The sequence below is a fragment of the Coloeus monedula genome (genome assembly GCF_965178545.1).
Source record: "Coloeus monedula genome assembly, chromosome: 4".
Classification (NCBI taxonomy): Eukaryota; Metazoa; Chordata; class Aves; order Passeriformes; family Corvidae; genus Coloeus; species Coloeus monedula.
In genome coordinates, this window is record NC_138784.1 from 67,874,094 (window position 1) to 67,891,462 (window position 17,369).

At 39.8% G+C, this 17,369-nt stretch overlaps 1 protein-coding gene across 1 annotated transcript in view; it reads right to left on the reverse strand.

Moving 5' to 3' along the window:
- Positions 1-13,590, reverse strand: part of SEMA3A (semaphorin 3A) — a gene marked incomplete at its 3' end in the record, with an annotated part of 162,360 nt that extends 148,770 nt beyond the window's left edge. Inside the window, exon 1 of the mRNA XM_082280615.1 lies at positions 13,464-13,590. Within this exon, the coding sequence (XP_082136741.1) occupies positions 13,464-13,575 (112 nt within the window). The 5' untranslated portion in view covers positions 13,576-13,590. The remainder of the gene's footprint in view (positions 1-13,463) is intronic.
- Positions 13,591-17,369: the final 3,779 nt, after the last annotated feature.

Genomic DNA, 17,369 nt, shown 5'->3' on the forward strand with positions numbered 1-17,369 from the left:
GTTGATTGGTTGATTATTTTCTAAGTGAAGAATAACTTGCATAACCTCTCAAAAGGGCACTTCACACCACAAGTGCCAGGTACATCGAAATCAAAAGGAATACTCATGTGAGTAGGTGTTTGTAAGATCAGTATATTTTTTTGTTGTTTTTAATCTCCTGGTAAATCCCAAGACAAATCACATTTCATTACAGGAATATTATGTGATAGAGAAAATCCCAGAGCCTTTGAATAACTGCCCTTTGTAAATTTAGTGAATTAAATTCCATTTAACTTTGTGGGTTTCTTGGAACAGCGTAACCAGATCAAATTATTGCACAGAAGCTTTGTGAGAAAGAAGGACTGTGCTGAAAATGATTACAAGGGTGACATGAATTATTTTCTGAAATATGGAGCTTGAATGAAATACATCATGGTATTCTGAGGTAAGTAGATGGAGACTACAAAACAGTATCAGGGAAATTATATTGGTAAACTACAGCAACAGTCCCATGCTGTCTCATTATTAAGGGGTACACATACATAACCCATATCAATTTTGGAGGTGAACTTTACTCAGGAAACATTTTCTACTCCTTCAGGTTTTGGAGCTGTTTCAGGCATAAAGGGCTTAGTAAATCATTGCCTGTCTCTCCATATACACACATGCCAATTCTATCTAAGCAGATATGAGGCACAATAAAATATGTAGAAAACTGTCTGACTCAGAGTCTATTAAGATTTTGTTTTACTCTGTGTTCCTCATTTTTCTACTGTTTTCTTTCACTTTTTTGCCTTTTTGGATCCATGAAGAACTGTATATTTTGAAGGACACATTTGGTTTTAAAGTACAACATTCAGCTTTATCTAGCTGAGCATGTACTGAAGTACAGCAGCAGAACAGAATAGTGAAATGCTGGGCAGTTTGCAAGGAAGATTAAAGTAATGATTTTTTGGGGTGCCTCCTGGGTGAGATACCTACATAATACAGAATAATACTAAAATCTTTTACATTTCTTTCACTCCCATCACACTTACCTGCCAGATTTTCAGTGAAGGTCTACATCTGCTTACTGCTTAGATCTTGTGCTTTTTTCCCCTTTTTTTTCCCCTCCTTCATTGGGGGAGAAGGAAGACTGGCTTTTTTTGCTTATCTTTTATGAAATATTAAAAGAATCAGAAAATGTATAGTACTTGGAGACCTGATATTGCTTTTTAAGATTCATTTTTCCCCAAGTGGTCATTATTATAGTAGATCTATCTAAGGTGTGGGAGTTTCCATACCAGTGAATAGGTTAAAGTTTTATGGTGCTGCTTTTCACAGTACTTTGAAATGCAATGATCTTTGCCAGGAGCTAGCTAGAGAATTATTTACATATCTCCCTTCCTACCTCAGCTGACCATTCACATGCAAATGGGAACTTTGACAGCTCCTCCACACATTTATGAAACCCAATTCTCTGTCCATTTTTCAACTCAGAATGAAAGATATGACAATGCCTTAGAATAAAGGCCTGCCAGACTCTAGTTTCTTATTCTGCAATATCGAGTATGAAAAAAAAATCAAAATAAAAATCCAACTTTATTGGAATGGAAAATTTGGGGAGCACAGTGAATGCCTATTAGTCATAAAATACGTAGTTATTTCTTAGAGACCATCTGGGAACAGTAAGTTTAAATCGTATTTGAAAAGCATAGCTGACTTAAGGTCTTGGTTTTTCCTGCTGTGGTCACTCAGAACCCAAAAAATAACTCAGCCCCTCAAAACCTGACTTTTAGAATAGGTTCAAATCATTGCACAGTGGGCACCATGACATCAGGGGAGGAAAATGAAAAGCAGACATTTAAGCTGGCCCTGCCAGTTAAACCCTGTGTTTGAAGAAACTTGACATGTACTACTGAGCACAGTGGGTCCCAGAACAGTTCACCTCTGCATTTCAGAAGGAGGTTCATGGTCTGGCCCTGCACATGCAAGCAATTGCCTCTTAAATCCTGGTGTCCAAGAGATCTGCCTGGGCAGTTGAGCTCAGGACAATACTGTGCTTTCATGGTGATTATCAAAAATCATTGCTATTCTACCCTCTTGCCAATTGTTACTTTTAAAAGAAAACTTATTTGAAGACTTAAAGTCTTCTCTGGTGTGCTCTCAGTGTCTTATAACCAGAAACAAGTACACATTTCCTTGTCTAGAAAGCTGTATTTCACCTCTCCTCATACAATTTACATACATTGATCACTTCCATATGTCTGGCATAAGGTAAAATAGTTTCTATGCATTGTAATGGGGGTGAACCTACAGTGAAACAAAATTCAGCATTTATCATATTCCTAAATGCTGGTAGAAAAAAAAATTTAAGAGAGTGGCAGTTATGAGAAATGACCTTAAGGGGCTGTTTATGGTCTCAGCTATGGAAATTGTATTAAAAAAATACAAGTTGCATTGCTCAGTCATGTCCTCATTCCCTTTGGTAAAAAGTCAATTAGCAAAATCAGGGGTCTAAACATGTAGCACTGCAGTCACAGTTATGATGTTACATTTGGTTTACACCAGAATAGTTGATCACTGCTTAAAATTTCTAATATAGAATAATAATACACATGACACTTGACATTTGTCTCTCTGAAAACATATGAAGTCTTTTGACATCAGTAAACAGGACCTTCTCCATTGCTCTCAGCTGGTCTGTTTGCCAACCTCAAGAACTAAACTTAGCTCTCCTAGCACCTGCAAAACTGTAAAGAAAACCATGTAGCACGTGTTCAAGTTAGACACTATAGTTTGACATGTTAAACTATAAACTTGTGTCTGAAGTTCAAAAGTACATCAAAATCACACAAAAACTTGCATTTTCCCTGTATTTCCTAATTAATGGCATGAAAACGGTTAGCTTATTATGGAAAAAAAATGCTATTCAAAACAACAATTACATCACATAAGTGGCACGAGGAAGTATAAAAGCAAAGAAAAACATTCCTTGAGATAATTCACTGAAGATAATATTTAAATGCTGCATTTAAGGTATGTGGAATATATGAAACACCAATTTTCTTTTCATAGGCCAGGCTGACAAAGGGAACAGGTGCTTTCTTACTTATTTTAGGAATGAGAATGTGAATCTTTGTGAAATGCAAAATTCTACTCATGAATTTATTATAGCAGTTTATCCTCATTATTAGGTCTGAAGCAGGGCTGTCAAGCAACAGTTTTCCAGAGAGTGAGTCACAAATGATAGGCAATTATAACTGACTCAACTGATTTCTGAATACTTCCCCAAGTGTCTAGGAAAGGTTGCCCTCATCCTGGAGAAGGTGGGGGAACACTTGGGGTATGGACAGACAGAAAAAAAGGAAGTGTGCACAAAGAAACAGAAGGTTTTTTTCCATAATCTCTTGGGAAGGAAACACATACACTTGAAGGAGCCAGGGGGTGTTAATCACCAGTGGCTTGGTAAGTTATGCTCAGACCGAGTACAAAGGGATAAATTGTCCCAAGTGAGGTTTTAGTTCTGTCGGATAAACACAAGGAAAAAAAAATTACCACTTTTTATTCCTTCTTAATTTTAAAATATGATTATCAGCCATGATAAAAAAAACCCTAGCTTAAACTCAATGAAATAGGCCAGAATCTCATGAGCACTCACACACCATTGGCAGACAATACTGCAAAGACTAAATACAAAGGCTCTTCTCCAGAGCCATCTGTAATCACCTTCACAGTGTATTTTGTGTGAAATAGAGGTGGATACTCCAAAAACACTGTGAAGGGCTCCTGTAAAAAACTGTCTGGAATATCCAAATGGAATTAAATTAGATATGCTTTCTGCATAATAGGGATGTGTTTCATGTCACAGGCATACATGGCTGTGAATATTACTATTACAATCACTTTAAAGTACTTGTAAGGCCTTTCTATGTTGATCAAAAATAAGTTCTGACTGAACTTTGAATACACACATTAATGGGATTATTCTGAGAGTACGATACAGCTCTGAATAAGCATGGCAAGTCTCTGACCTTGAGCAATTCCTCATGAAATCACTTAATGCCACTTTACAGGTGAAGGAGCTGACAAAGAGCCAAGGAATTAATAGGATTTCACATTTATGGTACTTTCTTTGATTCTCTTTACAGTACAGACTTCCTGTGTATCATCAGCTGTGGTGCTGGGTTTCTGTTAACATCCAGCCTCCATTTGTAGGCGATGTAGGTGAGATTAACAAAACTTTCCTAATTTATGACTATTGTCCAGTAAAGAGTTGAGTTACAATGCAGGTTTAAAGAATGATGAAACACGCAGAATTGTAAAAGGATGAGAGAAAAGGAAGTAGAACATCCAGTAGTTTCCCATTACAGATGAGAAACAAAATCTGAAAAAATAGAATTAGAAATTTATGTAATTTTCTATCTCAATAATACAGGCTGCAGACAAAAGCAAAGACTTTCAACATATATTATTGTTGTTAATACTTTACTTCATAACATTCCTTTAAAATGAACTATGAAAAACTTCTTTTCAATTTTAACAAATTCCTGAATAGTTTCACTTGAGATGAAATCTAGCTTGTCAATTTGTTGCAGGTCAGTTTTTATGACTAGAGTTACACATTTGGAACAAAAATACAGACTGGGATTTACCATTCTGATAACCCAACAGCCAGTGTCCTGGAAATTCTGCTTTGCTGATGTCTGTGAGCTTGCAGAGAAGTCCCAACTGGAGCTCTTCGAAAATGTTATCACACTTTCCTGCACAACTGAATATTCACTTGGTCTTGGTGGGTGGACTCTGAAGTTTCTTGGAAGAGCAGCAATTCAGAATGAAGCGATTTCCTAACTGTGCCATTTGCAGGTACCTCAGGAATACATTTATGTTGTTGTCTACAGGGTCATCAGAGCAAGAAGTTTTGATAGAGCCATTAATCTGTTGTAGTAGAAGTGAATACAGGGAAAAATGCAATCTTGAAGATAAAGTTGTTTTTCCCAGATCCCCAGACATAATTTCTGCTGTCCCTCCTATCCCTTAATGGGAACTGGATTTATCACACAGCCCCAGCAGGATGGAGACCTTGGAAAGGACCTGGTGCAGTGGAGAGGAGATCAAGTTGGCCTACAGGTAATACTGAGTGTTGTTGTTGTTGCTGTACTTCGAGAAAAAGAGCTTCACTAGGAGTCAGAACCATTCCAGGCTCTACATTCATGCAAAAGTAATGAAGTTGCACCGGGAAATCCATGAAAGAAGTAAAAGTAAAATTAACACCCTAAGGTATCATCTTAAGGGACCTCATTCTGTGCCTTGGCCACACGTGGGATCTGTGTCTAGCAGAAGAGAGTTATTGCCATTCCAGCATCAGCTGGAGATGAAAGCTGTACCCTGCACTCTCTGCAGCTCTTTTGGATGCTTGTGAGCTGTATTTATCATGTGATTCCTCTAGAAAAGGCCACCAACCCCTCCCCCTTGAAAGGCAGCTCTAAATCCTTTAAATTATCTCACAGAGCTTTTTTGTGTCCTTTTCTCATACAAGGCTGGAATTTCAAAAGGAGCCAAGAGGGGCCGTCAGAACCAACATGAGCTTTGCTTCATTAGAGTGAGGAGTAAAGGAGAGCTTTTATTTTCCTCCTTCCACAAGTTAGATGAAAGCAAATAACTACTTCATTCCTTAGATTGTTCGCTGCAAGATCCAACTTTGCATGAAAATATTTATAAGAGATGAGAATTTTATTTGACTGCTCACTTCTAAAGTTTCTGCAACATCCAGCTGGAGAGATAAGCAGGCAGCCCAATAAATGTCAAACAACTTTAAAACATTAGAAGAATGGCAAAAACTTCTGACTTTACTGTTTGGCTATCAAACAGCAAAGGATGAAAACTAGATGTGACACAAAGTAGAGTAGTGCTCACACATTTTACAGACTGCTGTAGATATGTCTTGTTCAAGGGGTATCTGTAATCCCCAAAGGGAGAAAAGAATCCCCCAAAGTGTAAATCTATTTAGAATTTTTAGAAATTAATAAATTAGGTTTCATTCCACTCTCACTATTGAAATAGTTCAGCAGAAAAAGTGTCAAGACACCTGTCCTTTGAGTTGCACATATACACAGGGAATTTTATTTGCAAACTACACACTATGAAATTGAGACTTGAGTATGCTTTTCTCTTCAAAGTGCAGAAACATTCAGAAGGTAATGGGGCTGGCCAGGGGACAGCTTATTGAAAGCTCTAAATGATTAAGCCATTGAATTAGCAAAGCTCTGGAGCCCCAGACAGTCACTTCCAGCATGTGTCACTGGATTTGGGATGATCTTATTAAGGAAGAGAGACATGGGAAACGTGAGAAGTAAATTAGATAATTATTTAAAAATATGAAGAATGTAGTGGTACTGTTCATTTCTTTCTGTACTGCAAGTTTGATGCAAATTTACAGTCACAGGTGACCTCAAGATCACAGATACTGAGGCCATCCATATGCTTAATCAGCTCAATTTTTACACAACTTTAAATACTCATTTAGGCAGAGGCAGTTTCTTAAATTAGGAAGCTTTGGATCAGAATACAGCCTAAGTCCTTCCATAGCAGTTAATTAGTACCTTCTTTCGATACATTCCCAGAAAGAAAGAAACTAAATAAATGAACAGAAGCTTAATTCCTTTTACAGTCAATGACAAGTGATGAGCACTCTTTAGAGTCTCATTCAGTCTGCCTAACCCAAGATTATCTCTCTGGAGGTACCTCTCCTTCCCCTGACACTGAAAAGAGCCTAATGTGGCTGACTGTGTCAGTCACAAAGAAAGAGAAAGACACCACAGAGGACCTCCTGTGGTGCGAGAGAAAGGTTACAACACTCTCAAGATTTCTGACGCTCTCAACAGCTGTGGCCATCCTTTTCTCTCTTGTATATTCAGGCACTATCCCACTTGGAAAAAATAGGAAAAGTCAAGTAAAAGTACTATCCCCACAGTTATGCTCACTATCCACAGCTGTTACTGGAAGAGAGCAGCTAACTTATATGAAGGCTGCATGTGGGAGGACCGTGAACTTGCAGACATTCCTGAAGGGAGCTTTAATCCTGCAAGGGAAGGAATTCACTGAATCGCCCACCAACACCAGCACACCACTAGAAACAATTTTTACATGCAACCTTAATTAACAAGAGCACCCTAACAGGCTACAGAACCTCCATTTAAAAGTTTGACATAGAGCTCCCAGGGTCCACCCCACACATTTGCTTAAAAATAAGCGTGTGGGAGCCTGAAAACAATGTTATCCTTTTTAGCTTTCAAACAACTGGAAAATGTCACAACCATTAACACCACTTCGAAGCATTTGTTTTCCTCTCAGTCACTTAGGCACTGCCTCAGGTGAAGATATGATTTTGCTTCAGACTGAACTGAGGTCAACTCAGGCTCCAGCTGATGAAGAAAATGTTGAAAATACTGGAACAACTTTGTATTGCAGGCGCTTCCATTGTAGTGTTCCAGGTATGCACATGAGGGAGAAGTCTGTGGGCCAGAGGAAGTAAATAAAGAAGATTCTCTAACAGCAGCTGCGGGCATTAAAGGCCATATGCAGAATCAGCGATTAAGCAAACCAAAACCATATTAAAAGGATCACAGTATAGCAATGCATTAAATTAAAACTGAAAAATACTTCCAAGAAAAAAAGAATGAGTTAAAAATACAAATCATTTTGTGGTTTCTTTTCAGGTGGGAACTCCATGGAAATGCTTTCTGTGCATACATAGTCACATGCAGGAGAGATTATAAAAAATAACCCATTTACATTGTAACATTGTAACAACCTGCCATGACTGGGTTTCTTATTATAATACTGTTTTGCTAAGTGTTATGGAACAAGTATACACCTGAAAAAACCCTAAGCAAATAGATAGGTACTTCAGTCCTGATCAAAAGCTTCAAGCACAGAAGCAAATTTTAAGGCAGACTTCACATATCAGAAGATACACTGAGCTCAGTGAAACTATGGATATTTAAATTCCCCACTAGGTCAGAGTTTTAAAGATGCTGTTACAAACAATACAAGTAAGTGCTGCACACACCTTGTCTGCAGCAAAAGAATAGTGTTTCCATGGCTGTCAATACAGCATCTTCCATGAATAATTCAGCCATTTGCAAACCATAGACTAAAAAAAAATTATAGACAACTCCAGCTTCTCAGAAAAGGGAGGCTCTGTAATTCAGAAACCACTTTTTCCACTGGATTTAAATGGGAAAGTTGGAAATGCAAAACGAGAATGTTGGGCTAGGTTTTCACCCTCCTTGTTCCAATTACACTGCCTGTCTCAAGCCCTAATTAGCTAGCTGAAAATTTCCCTATATAGGCAAGATCTGAGCTTTGGCACTTCCTTCATCAGCTTCTCCCTCCTGTCAGCCTGTGGGCTGTCAGAGCCAGGCAGGGTAGTCCTAGCACCTCCCTGAGAGTTCCCAGGTCTTGGGAAGACCCCAGTCAACCAGTGACAGAAAGACCAACACACAGATCTTCCCTGAAAGACTCATTATTTTCGGGCAAAAAAAAAGTTGAAGTGGCTGTGGCTGCATTTGGTATCTTAACCATCCCACAGCCTCCTACACTGACTGAACTGCGAGGTCCAAGAGTGCTCGAGCCGTGCAGAAATTTTGTCACAAATGGTGGAAGGTTAAGATGCAGATGTCCCTGGTTTACATCCCAAAGTCTTCCTCCTCAGGGCTGTTCTCTCCCTTTCAGGCATGTCAGAGAGGCTTTTCCCTCAGACAGTACTCTTACAAGATAGTTTAAGCAAAGGTTTTTAAGCCGCTACCTTGAAATTTGAGACAAACTCCAATACTGGTCCCAGCTCAAGAGAAATAGGCTCCCTTGCCAATATTTCTCTCCCCATTTCCTTCTCCCACTTTGTCCTGCTTTCCCAATATTTGCAGAGGTATTGAATTGTGAGTTATAAAGTTTGATGGAAAGGAAAAACCACAATCAAACCCACTGGCAGGTCATCAACTACAACCAGACTGGGTCAACAAACTACAAGCCAGGTATCATATTTACATTAGTGTACATACAGGTAATTCAGTGTGGTGCCATTCCTTCCTCATCACTCCATGTGGGACAGATTGAAACAGACAGAAGTTTTGCCATTGCTTTCACTAGGGCCATGATTTCATCTGGATAAAAATCCATGCTATAAAATTGTAAATCAACTGCACATCAAGGATGGAGTAGTTGTCACTATCACTGCAACTTTAAACAAGACACTTACTTTTAATATGGCTTGAATTGTAGCCAGGGAGTAATAGAGCTAAATCTGTGTGCAATGCTTTTCCACTTACTTTTTCTCAAGTAATATGTATCCAATTGAGCAACAATAACAAAGGAGAACCACACATGTACTCTTGCAAAACATACTTACAGCATTTAGTAATTTTCAATAGACAAATAAGATGTGACAGATGGATTTGAGAAAGTTGGGTTGACAAGATTTACTCATGTGGAGGCAAAAATCAGGGTTGCTTTATGAAAAAAATCTGCAAATCAAGGGATTGCTAATGAACACTTTCTTGGGGCTTATTTGTTTATATTTAAAGGGTACTATAGCTAGCTCCATCTCTGTTTGTGCTGTTACCTCCCCATACAGAGAACAGCAAAAGAAAATACAAAACAATAAACGATACAAGAAATCCATCTGGAGTTAAGGCTATATTTATTGTTTTAAACTTTGCACACTCAACTTGATCACCGTCTTTCTGAGAACTCTGTGCTCAATAGGAGTTTCCTGAACAGAATCTCTGACCTGGTGACACAATATAGAAACTTACAACGAACATCAGAAGTGAATTCAATGAGATTAGAAAAAAAACAACAAAAAAGCAAGAAGAAAGCCCCCTACACTCTTTAAGGGAAGATTCTTTTACTTTTGATATATCAACAATGACATTTCTCGTTACTCTACAGTAAGGACACAAAGTCTTTGAAGGACACAAAAAGAGGAGTTCAGTGGTTGAAGAGCTCAACTGAGCTTTCAGTTTTATGACTGGTTTTACCACATTTAGGCTATGATCCAGCACTTAGTGACTTCAATGAACTTTGGATCAGGCTTTTAATCATATTAATTCCTTTTGACTGAAATAAGGAGATGAGTATCATTTGAGTAAAACCTTTCCCACCCATCTACAGAGACGAAAATGCTTGGAAACTTTATGAAGTACAGAGCAAAACCCAGAAGCTACTGGACAGGAGCTTCACCACAGATTTCAGATGGACAAGGATATCCCTACCGCTCTCCTCAAATTTCCTTTCTTTAATATGCCAGCAGAATCAAGGTGATATAAACCAAATAACCAGAACTTTGTTTCACAATAAACAGAAAGAACCTTTTCAGGTCACAGATGTGGCCTTAACATACGCATTTATACACTTTCTCTTCTACTTCCTATCCACACCACGCCCCATAGGATGCTTTTAATCTTCTGCAAGACTGAGCGACAAGAAGTTAAGAGGAAGTAAGAACAGGAGTTCACCAAAACTTCTGTCCAGAAACCAGGGAAATAGCAGAGCTAATACTGGGCCTTTGAAAGCAAGTGACCATAGGAAATCAAGGTTGGCAGGGATTTAACCCTTCATGACTCATTTCGCTAACTTTTAAAGCAAATGCCTGAGCTTTTTAACCATGTTTGACATCTAATTAGTCGAGACAAACAAGAAGTTAAAACACATCCTTGATTTTCTTTTGCAATAAAGCACCAACACTTAGCTCCAAGGTATCTGTTTAGACAAACAAGCACACGTCTTAAAAGAAAGCACAATGACTGTCACAGAAAAGTGAAGTCACCTGGGTCATTCTTTTCACCCTGCATGTTTGGGATTTTTTTTTTCCAATATCATAAGTTTATTTTACTCAACCACATCTCTTCATGGAGATGAGGAATGGGTAAGTAACTGGGTAGCTTCTTTTTGTACTTGCAAGCAGTTTAAATAGAGATGAATCACTTGGTATCACATAGTCACATGGCAGTGAAGTATATCCAGAGAGATAAGTATTAGCATGTGAGGTATTCTGTCAGTACCTAAAAGACATATTTTCAATACCCACAGCATTTAAGGATGTTCCTACGCAAGGTGTTAACATTGATCGGTGCACTGAGTACTATGCTGGAAGCAAAATTTGTCTGGAAAAGCACCACCTGACAAGGCTGAGTCTTCTCTGACTAATAATGATATCCCCATACCTGGGGATATGCAGCAGCACTCTCCTATTGACCTGGCCAAGCATTTACACCAGTACTTAATGTTAAGTATGTGAGCAGTCTGATCTGATTTTTAGAGTTACACATGTTTGAAGTCAAATGTGTGTCTCAAAGGCTACAGTGTGAATTCCTGTAAGTCTTCAGACTTTAACTTGCTCTGGATTTAGGCATTTACTGTCTTCACTGCATAGGAAACAGGGTTGCTCACCATTTGAACTCATTTTTGTTCCACAATGATCCACCAAGTATAAAACAGTTTTGATGTTCAGCTCAGTTTCCTGTTTTGATCATATAGAACTGACTATATAGCAAAATTTGATATCTGATATTTTAAAAAATCAAAATGAGGCTCTTTATCCCAGCAAGAGCAGAACTGGAAAGCAACCAATCGGCAGAGCAGCGAAACATTTTTTAAAGGGTCTATAGATACAGCACCAGCGAGGTGGAAAAAAAAAACAGAAGAAGAAAAAGAGAAAAGAAAAAAAGAAAACCACCATCAGTCACATTTGGCCACTCTTTGAAATTAGTTTCTGTGCATTTAGCCAATATGAGCAGGGGTAGCAGACTTGAGCCATGGATAAACTTTAAAAGGGTGAAAAAAATAAACAGTAATTAATAAGCCATTAAACCCCTTTACAGGATATTTTTATAGCATTTATGCTTCTATATACTAATCTGAGTTTCAGTACGATTGTAGAAGTTTGGAAGCAATTAAGAGTTTTTTAATGAGTTTTTTGACATGACATGTAGTTACAGTAGAAGCTTTCTTTAGACTCCATTATTCAAAATAATCAATTTTGTGTTAAATACAAATGTTTTTTTCTCATTAACAGACTCTGAACCCCTTAAACTGTTCTTTTCATTCATACACTTTAAAGTTTAAATACACACAAATACGCACATATGTGTTCTTTAAGAAAACCCGGCACATGCATTTATTTCACACAGTGCATCCAAGTTTTGCAGGTGCTTAATTCTTTTTTTCATCTGGAGTGTGAAGATGACGCCTGCTCTGTATCAGAGAGGACTTTTCCCCCCTCTCATTTGCAGCATGAGAAAGATGAAAAAAAAGGAAAACGTATTTCTACTGGCAAGAGATGTATTGACACTATGCTGTAAACTGAGATTGACATCTATGACCAGGCAAGCACACACATGTTCTCTTTTTCCCTCTGTAGAAGCAGTGTGTTATTTTTCCTCTCTGCTTTCAGAACTGTAGCTGCTGCTCCTTCTCTCAGCCTTCAATAATCTGAGAATTATGAGGAGGCAGCTCTTCAGAGAGATGTGTATGTACCTAGGTGTATAGCTCTCTGTTTTAGAAAAAAATACTCTACAGCTCTTACATTTTAAACTTCTTTCCCAGTTGTACATTCCTCAGATTTGATGAATTCTTCTGAAAACGTACTTAGAGTGGAACTATGCTGATAAAGAGAAGAGTCTGTCTACTTCACCCTTCTCCTTTAATACTGGCACTATTATACAAAAGTTAATTACTGACAACTGCAGTGTGAGTGGCATTACACAATTTCAAACGTAAATGTAATCTCACAGCTCTCTTTCTTCAGTTACACCTTCCCTGTGATCTCTAATGACACACATCAGACTACACCGAAAACAACCGTGTTTCAAATAAATCGCACTGCATTAAACATCCATAGGCAGCATTTTCTGGTGCCTAGCAGTCCTCTCCTCCTTTTCTGGACTGATCTGTTCCTTTCAGTTTATAGTTTCTTGGCAAACCCACCATCTACTGCTTATGTTAGGCATCTGATTGTCAGATTTGTACAAACTGAATATTCATGACTTGAAAATTAACCACTTCATGACTAAAATATAAAATTAAAAAATATATAAATCTTCATCTATTCTATGATGTTTAAAGCAGATCTGGGATGGTGGCTGCACTGCATGCCCAGCATGGGGGAGATGAGCTGGGTGGCCAAACGCGACTCATCGTTTTGAAGAGTAAAGTCCGGTGAAATAGCACAAGACTGAAAAATGCTCTAACAGGGATCAGCACGATCCGGAGTCCTCGTCTGCAACCGCAACTAACTCTTCTTTGTCTAGGTTTAAACTGCCTGGTACCGACCGCAGCACGGAGGGGCTTTTTAAGTAAATGTTTTCAGAAATTTCTCCTAATGTCAATTTCCCCTTTGGAAGATAAGGAAAAGCAGCGAGGAAGGTGAGGAGGGAGGCAGTGACGGAGCAAGGAGGAGAGAGGTTCGTAGGAAAACCGAGAATAAGAGAGAACAACAGACTTACCTTTATACGATAATTTGAGCCTTGGCACATTATTCTTCACATGCTGGCAGTTGACTCTTCCTGCTAGTAATACTCCCAAGGAAAGCAAGGCAATCCCCCTGAGCCAGCCCATGCTGCAGCAGCCACTGTAGGGTCCCCGCCAGCCGCAGCCGTGGCGCTCCCCGTCCTGCCGGGCGCCGCCGGGGAACTTCAGGCAACCTGGGGAGCGGAGGTAACAGGTGATGGGGGTGGGCTCCGCTCCGCGCCCGCCGCGCCCCGACGCCGCCGCCGCCGCCGCCGCCGTCCCGGCCCCCCGCTCGCCGCCGCCGCCGCCGGGGCAACTTCAAGCCCCTCTCACGCACACGCCGCGGGCCGGAAAGGGAGGCAGCCCCCGGGCGCGAGCGGCGTGCGGCGGGGGGGCGGCATGGTGCGGGCGGCGGCGGCGGCGCGGGCCGGGGGCAGGGGCCGGGGCCGGGCCGGGCCGGGGCGGGCCCCGCTCCGCTCCCCGTGCGGCGGGCGGGTCCCGGCGGCGGGGGCGGCCCCGCGCTCCCCGCGCTCCGCCAGGCGCGGGGGACACCAGCGCTGCCCGCGCTCCCGGAGCGCCTGACAATGGGAGCGCCGGCAGGGGCGACCCCCCCACACACCCCCCTTCCCCGGCTGTCACAGCACATGCAAGGAGATAGAAAAAAAAAAAAGGAAAAAAAGGAGGAAAAAAAAAAAAAAAACAACACATCGCGGCAGAGATGAGAGAACAGAAACCTCCGCCGCGCTTGGGGAGGGCACGGAGCTAAACATTTCACCAGCTGTTTCATGTCATTGCCCAGGTTGTTGGGTTTGGTTTTGCTTGGTTTGGGTTTGTTGCGTTTTGTTTGGTTGGCTGTTCGGTTTGGTTTTTTAAAATCATTTTACGGTTCTAATCAAAAGATGCACGTCCCACGCTAAAAACAACAACGGCACAACACAGCCCACGACGTTGCTACCCACATAAATAACAGCTCCTGCCCATAGCGTAATCCTCTTCGTGTTGTTCCCAGTTAAAAACAAGTAACAAAGTCTCCCATCAGCATAACTTTACCGCTGAAGCTTTTAAAGCCTTGTTAGGGAAGGTTGCTCTAACCCTCCCTCCTTCCCCACCTCCTGCACTACTCCAATTCAGGCAAAGAAATTCCTAGTAAAGCCCACTTCAACAATCAGTTCAAGACATGGACAGGTCTAGAGGGGCTCATAAATTACACAGGAGTATTCTCTGAAGTGTTCTTGTAAGTTGAAAATGTTCCAAACCTTCCGATTTCTAGGACTGTGTGATTATTGTAATATATTTTTGTGCAATGAAACTAGATAAAGACTTTTTTGTTTGTTTGTTTGGACAAAAGGACGCACAGAATTCCCAGAGGTCTTTAAGGAGGTGTAGATACAAACATATAAGCAAACATAAGCTCTCCCCTCCCAAATATCTGAACAAACCCCTTCTAGTGAGTGATGGTTTATTAAAATTTCCATGCTGTGCTGAATATCAATGTAATGTGTATTTTGGAATGTAATGTCTTACACAGATATGTACCCTGTGCTACATTCCTGATGCAGTATTGACAGAAACGCTGGCAATCAGCCTTTGTAAAACATTGGCATCATCAAAGAAGTGTGATGATCCCTCTATATTTCATTCTATGTTTTTCCAGAGCATGTGAGTACTTTATGCTGACTACTGGTACTATGGCATTTCAGTGAGAGTCTCTTCCTTCATTTTACCACTATTTACTGTGGTTTAAAAACAAATTATCTAGCCCCACTGATGATGACCACACTACACAGGATTACACAAACACAGCATCTCTCTTCTGTGTTCAGACCTAGATACTAAACCAGCATTTAGGAAATAGTTTTAAATTTAAAAGTGAAGTTCACAGTTGAAAAAGCGGGTGTCAGTATGGTTCTAATTAAAATGTAAAGACTTGTGCAGAACAAGGCTTGGTGCTATGGTAAAACAAGGGCTAAAATTCTGTCATTGCTGCTTCCATTGCTTAATATTCACACACCAGTGGAAAAGAAGGGGCTTTTTCCCTCTCCTTTTTAACAAATTCTTCTGCTTCCTGAGCTTAATTCATTAATCCCATGGCATTGTATCTGGCAGATTCAGCAATTCTATTGATCAGAAGCATTGTTTAGAAAAGAAAATAAAAAAATAATGTTGATTTTGGTCATTCCCACACTTGTTATCCTGAGTATTTTCATGCTTCAGGCAGTGGATTAGAGCTCCAAAATGACAAGAGACGCCTGTCTGTTTTCCATGGATTACTTGTTACAGACATTCACTCTGCAAAGGAATTCATGTCACTTTGAGATTATTTGGAGAATTGGCCTAATGAATTATCCTTTTGTATTGAGCAAACAATTAGAAACAAAACACAAAAGATGCACCATATTCGGGACTTTATAAAGCACATCATTTTACAATGATGTTGTTACACTCAATTTACTTCTAGTTGCATAAAGAAGGCACAGCTACTTCTTTTTTTTCTCATGAGGAGAAGATAGTACAAAGCTAAAAACCTGTCTTTCTCATGTAGAATGAACATGTAACACTCCAGACTATTTTACATCAATCATATAAACAAACCACATTCCCAGTCAATATATATTTTCCCCAGAAAACGTATGGATTAGATACAACGAATACTAAGTTATCCAAGATTGCATCTGAGAGACAAAATACAGCATTATTTAAGGGGAGATGAGACACTTTTTGCATCCTTCATGTGAGAGACCACTCACTTTTTGCCTTCCTCTGTGGGATACAGCAGTCTAAAGACACAGAGAAGGGTAAAACCTGATCCTTCTGCTATTTAGCTCTAAGTAGTGCTAATCAGCTAGTCAGGAGAGCATATGCTACACCCCCTTATAAGGAGAGGGGCAATGGCAGCACTTCAGTGGTGCTTGAGGAGGCTTTATATCTCAAAGGCACCCATTGCCATATGGTGCTTCTGCCAAGGCGAAACTGGGCTTTGCTTGGAAGGAATGATTTGGCCAAGACTCTTACAACCAGTGCCAGAAATGTCAACTCTGGGAATTTAGGGTGGGCAACAACTCACTTTCAAATAACAATCTATTCACCTTTTTTCTTTGGTCTTTTGAAAGAGATCTAGCTTCTGAATTTAGAGAGAGGCAAAAAAGTAAAATACAAACTTTCTCAGTTCTTAAGATAATACCCTTATCCCTGGAAGAAATGGAGGCCACAGTTATTAGCTTAATGAATTATTCCATTATTGGAAGCAAGTTCAAGAAGAATAACAGTTCTTCTGCATCTTTACCCATATTTGTTTCAGATTTTATTTTTATTTTCTGTAATGGTATTTATAAGACATTCTATATAGTGTTTTATGTTTCAAGCCCCAGATAGGCCCTTGTGGGCTCTGTTTAACATTTCTGCTCTCATGCTGTGTTGTATTATGATTTGGAGTTTTTTTATGCCACCTTCCAATATGTGCAGCAACTTCACATTGATAGATCCCACAAAAAGTTATATTTGGATGGTTCTGGGCTTTCACTGTTGACCATCCATGCAGAATTACTCTAACAATCACTTACAAGTTGGCATAATTTGGTACTTCTCATTACTCAGAAATAGTATTACTTGACTCATGATTACTTCAAACCTTTCTGCTTGCTGTGATTTTTATGCTTAGAAACTCTTGAAAGCTTAACTGCTGTAAGAAAGTCGTTAGTGTGCTTTAGAAATGGACTTCTGTTTTCAGGATTGTTTCCTGTGTTTTGGATGAGTCATTACTTGTTTATATGGATGTGATCAGGTCTTTCTCAGAACTATGCAGGAATTACCAGAATCCAGTTTTGACACTTGGTAGTTATCTAGTAATCTTTGAGGCAAAGATTTCTTAAGTGTGCAATTTCTGACTAAAATCAGAGAAAAAA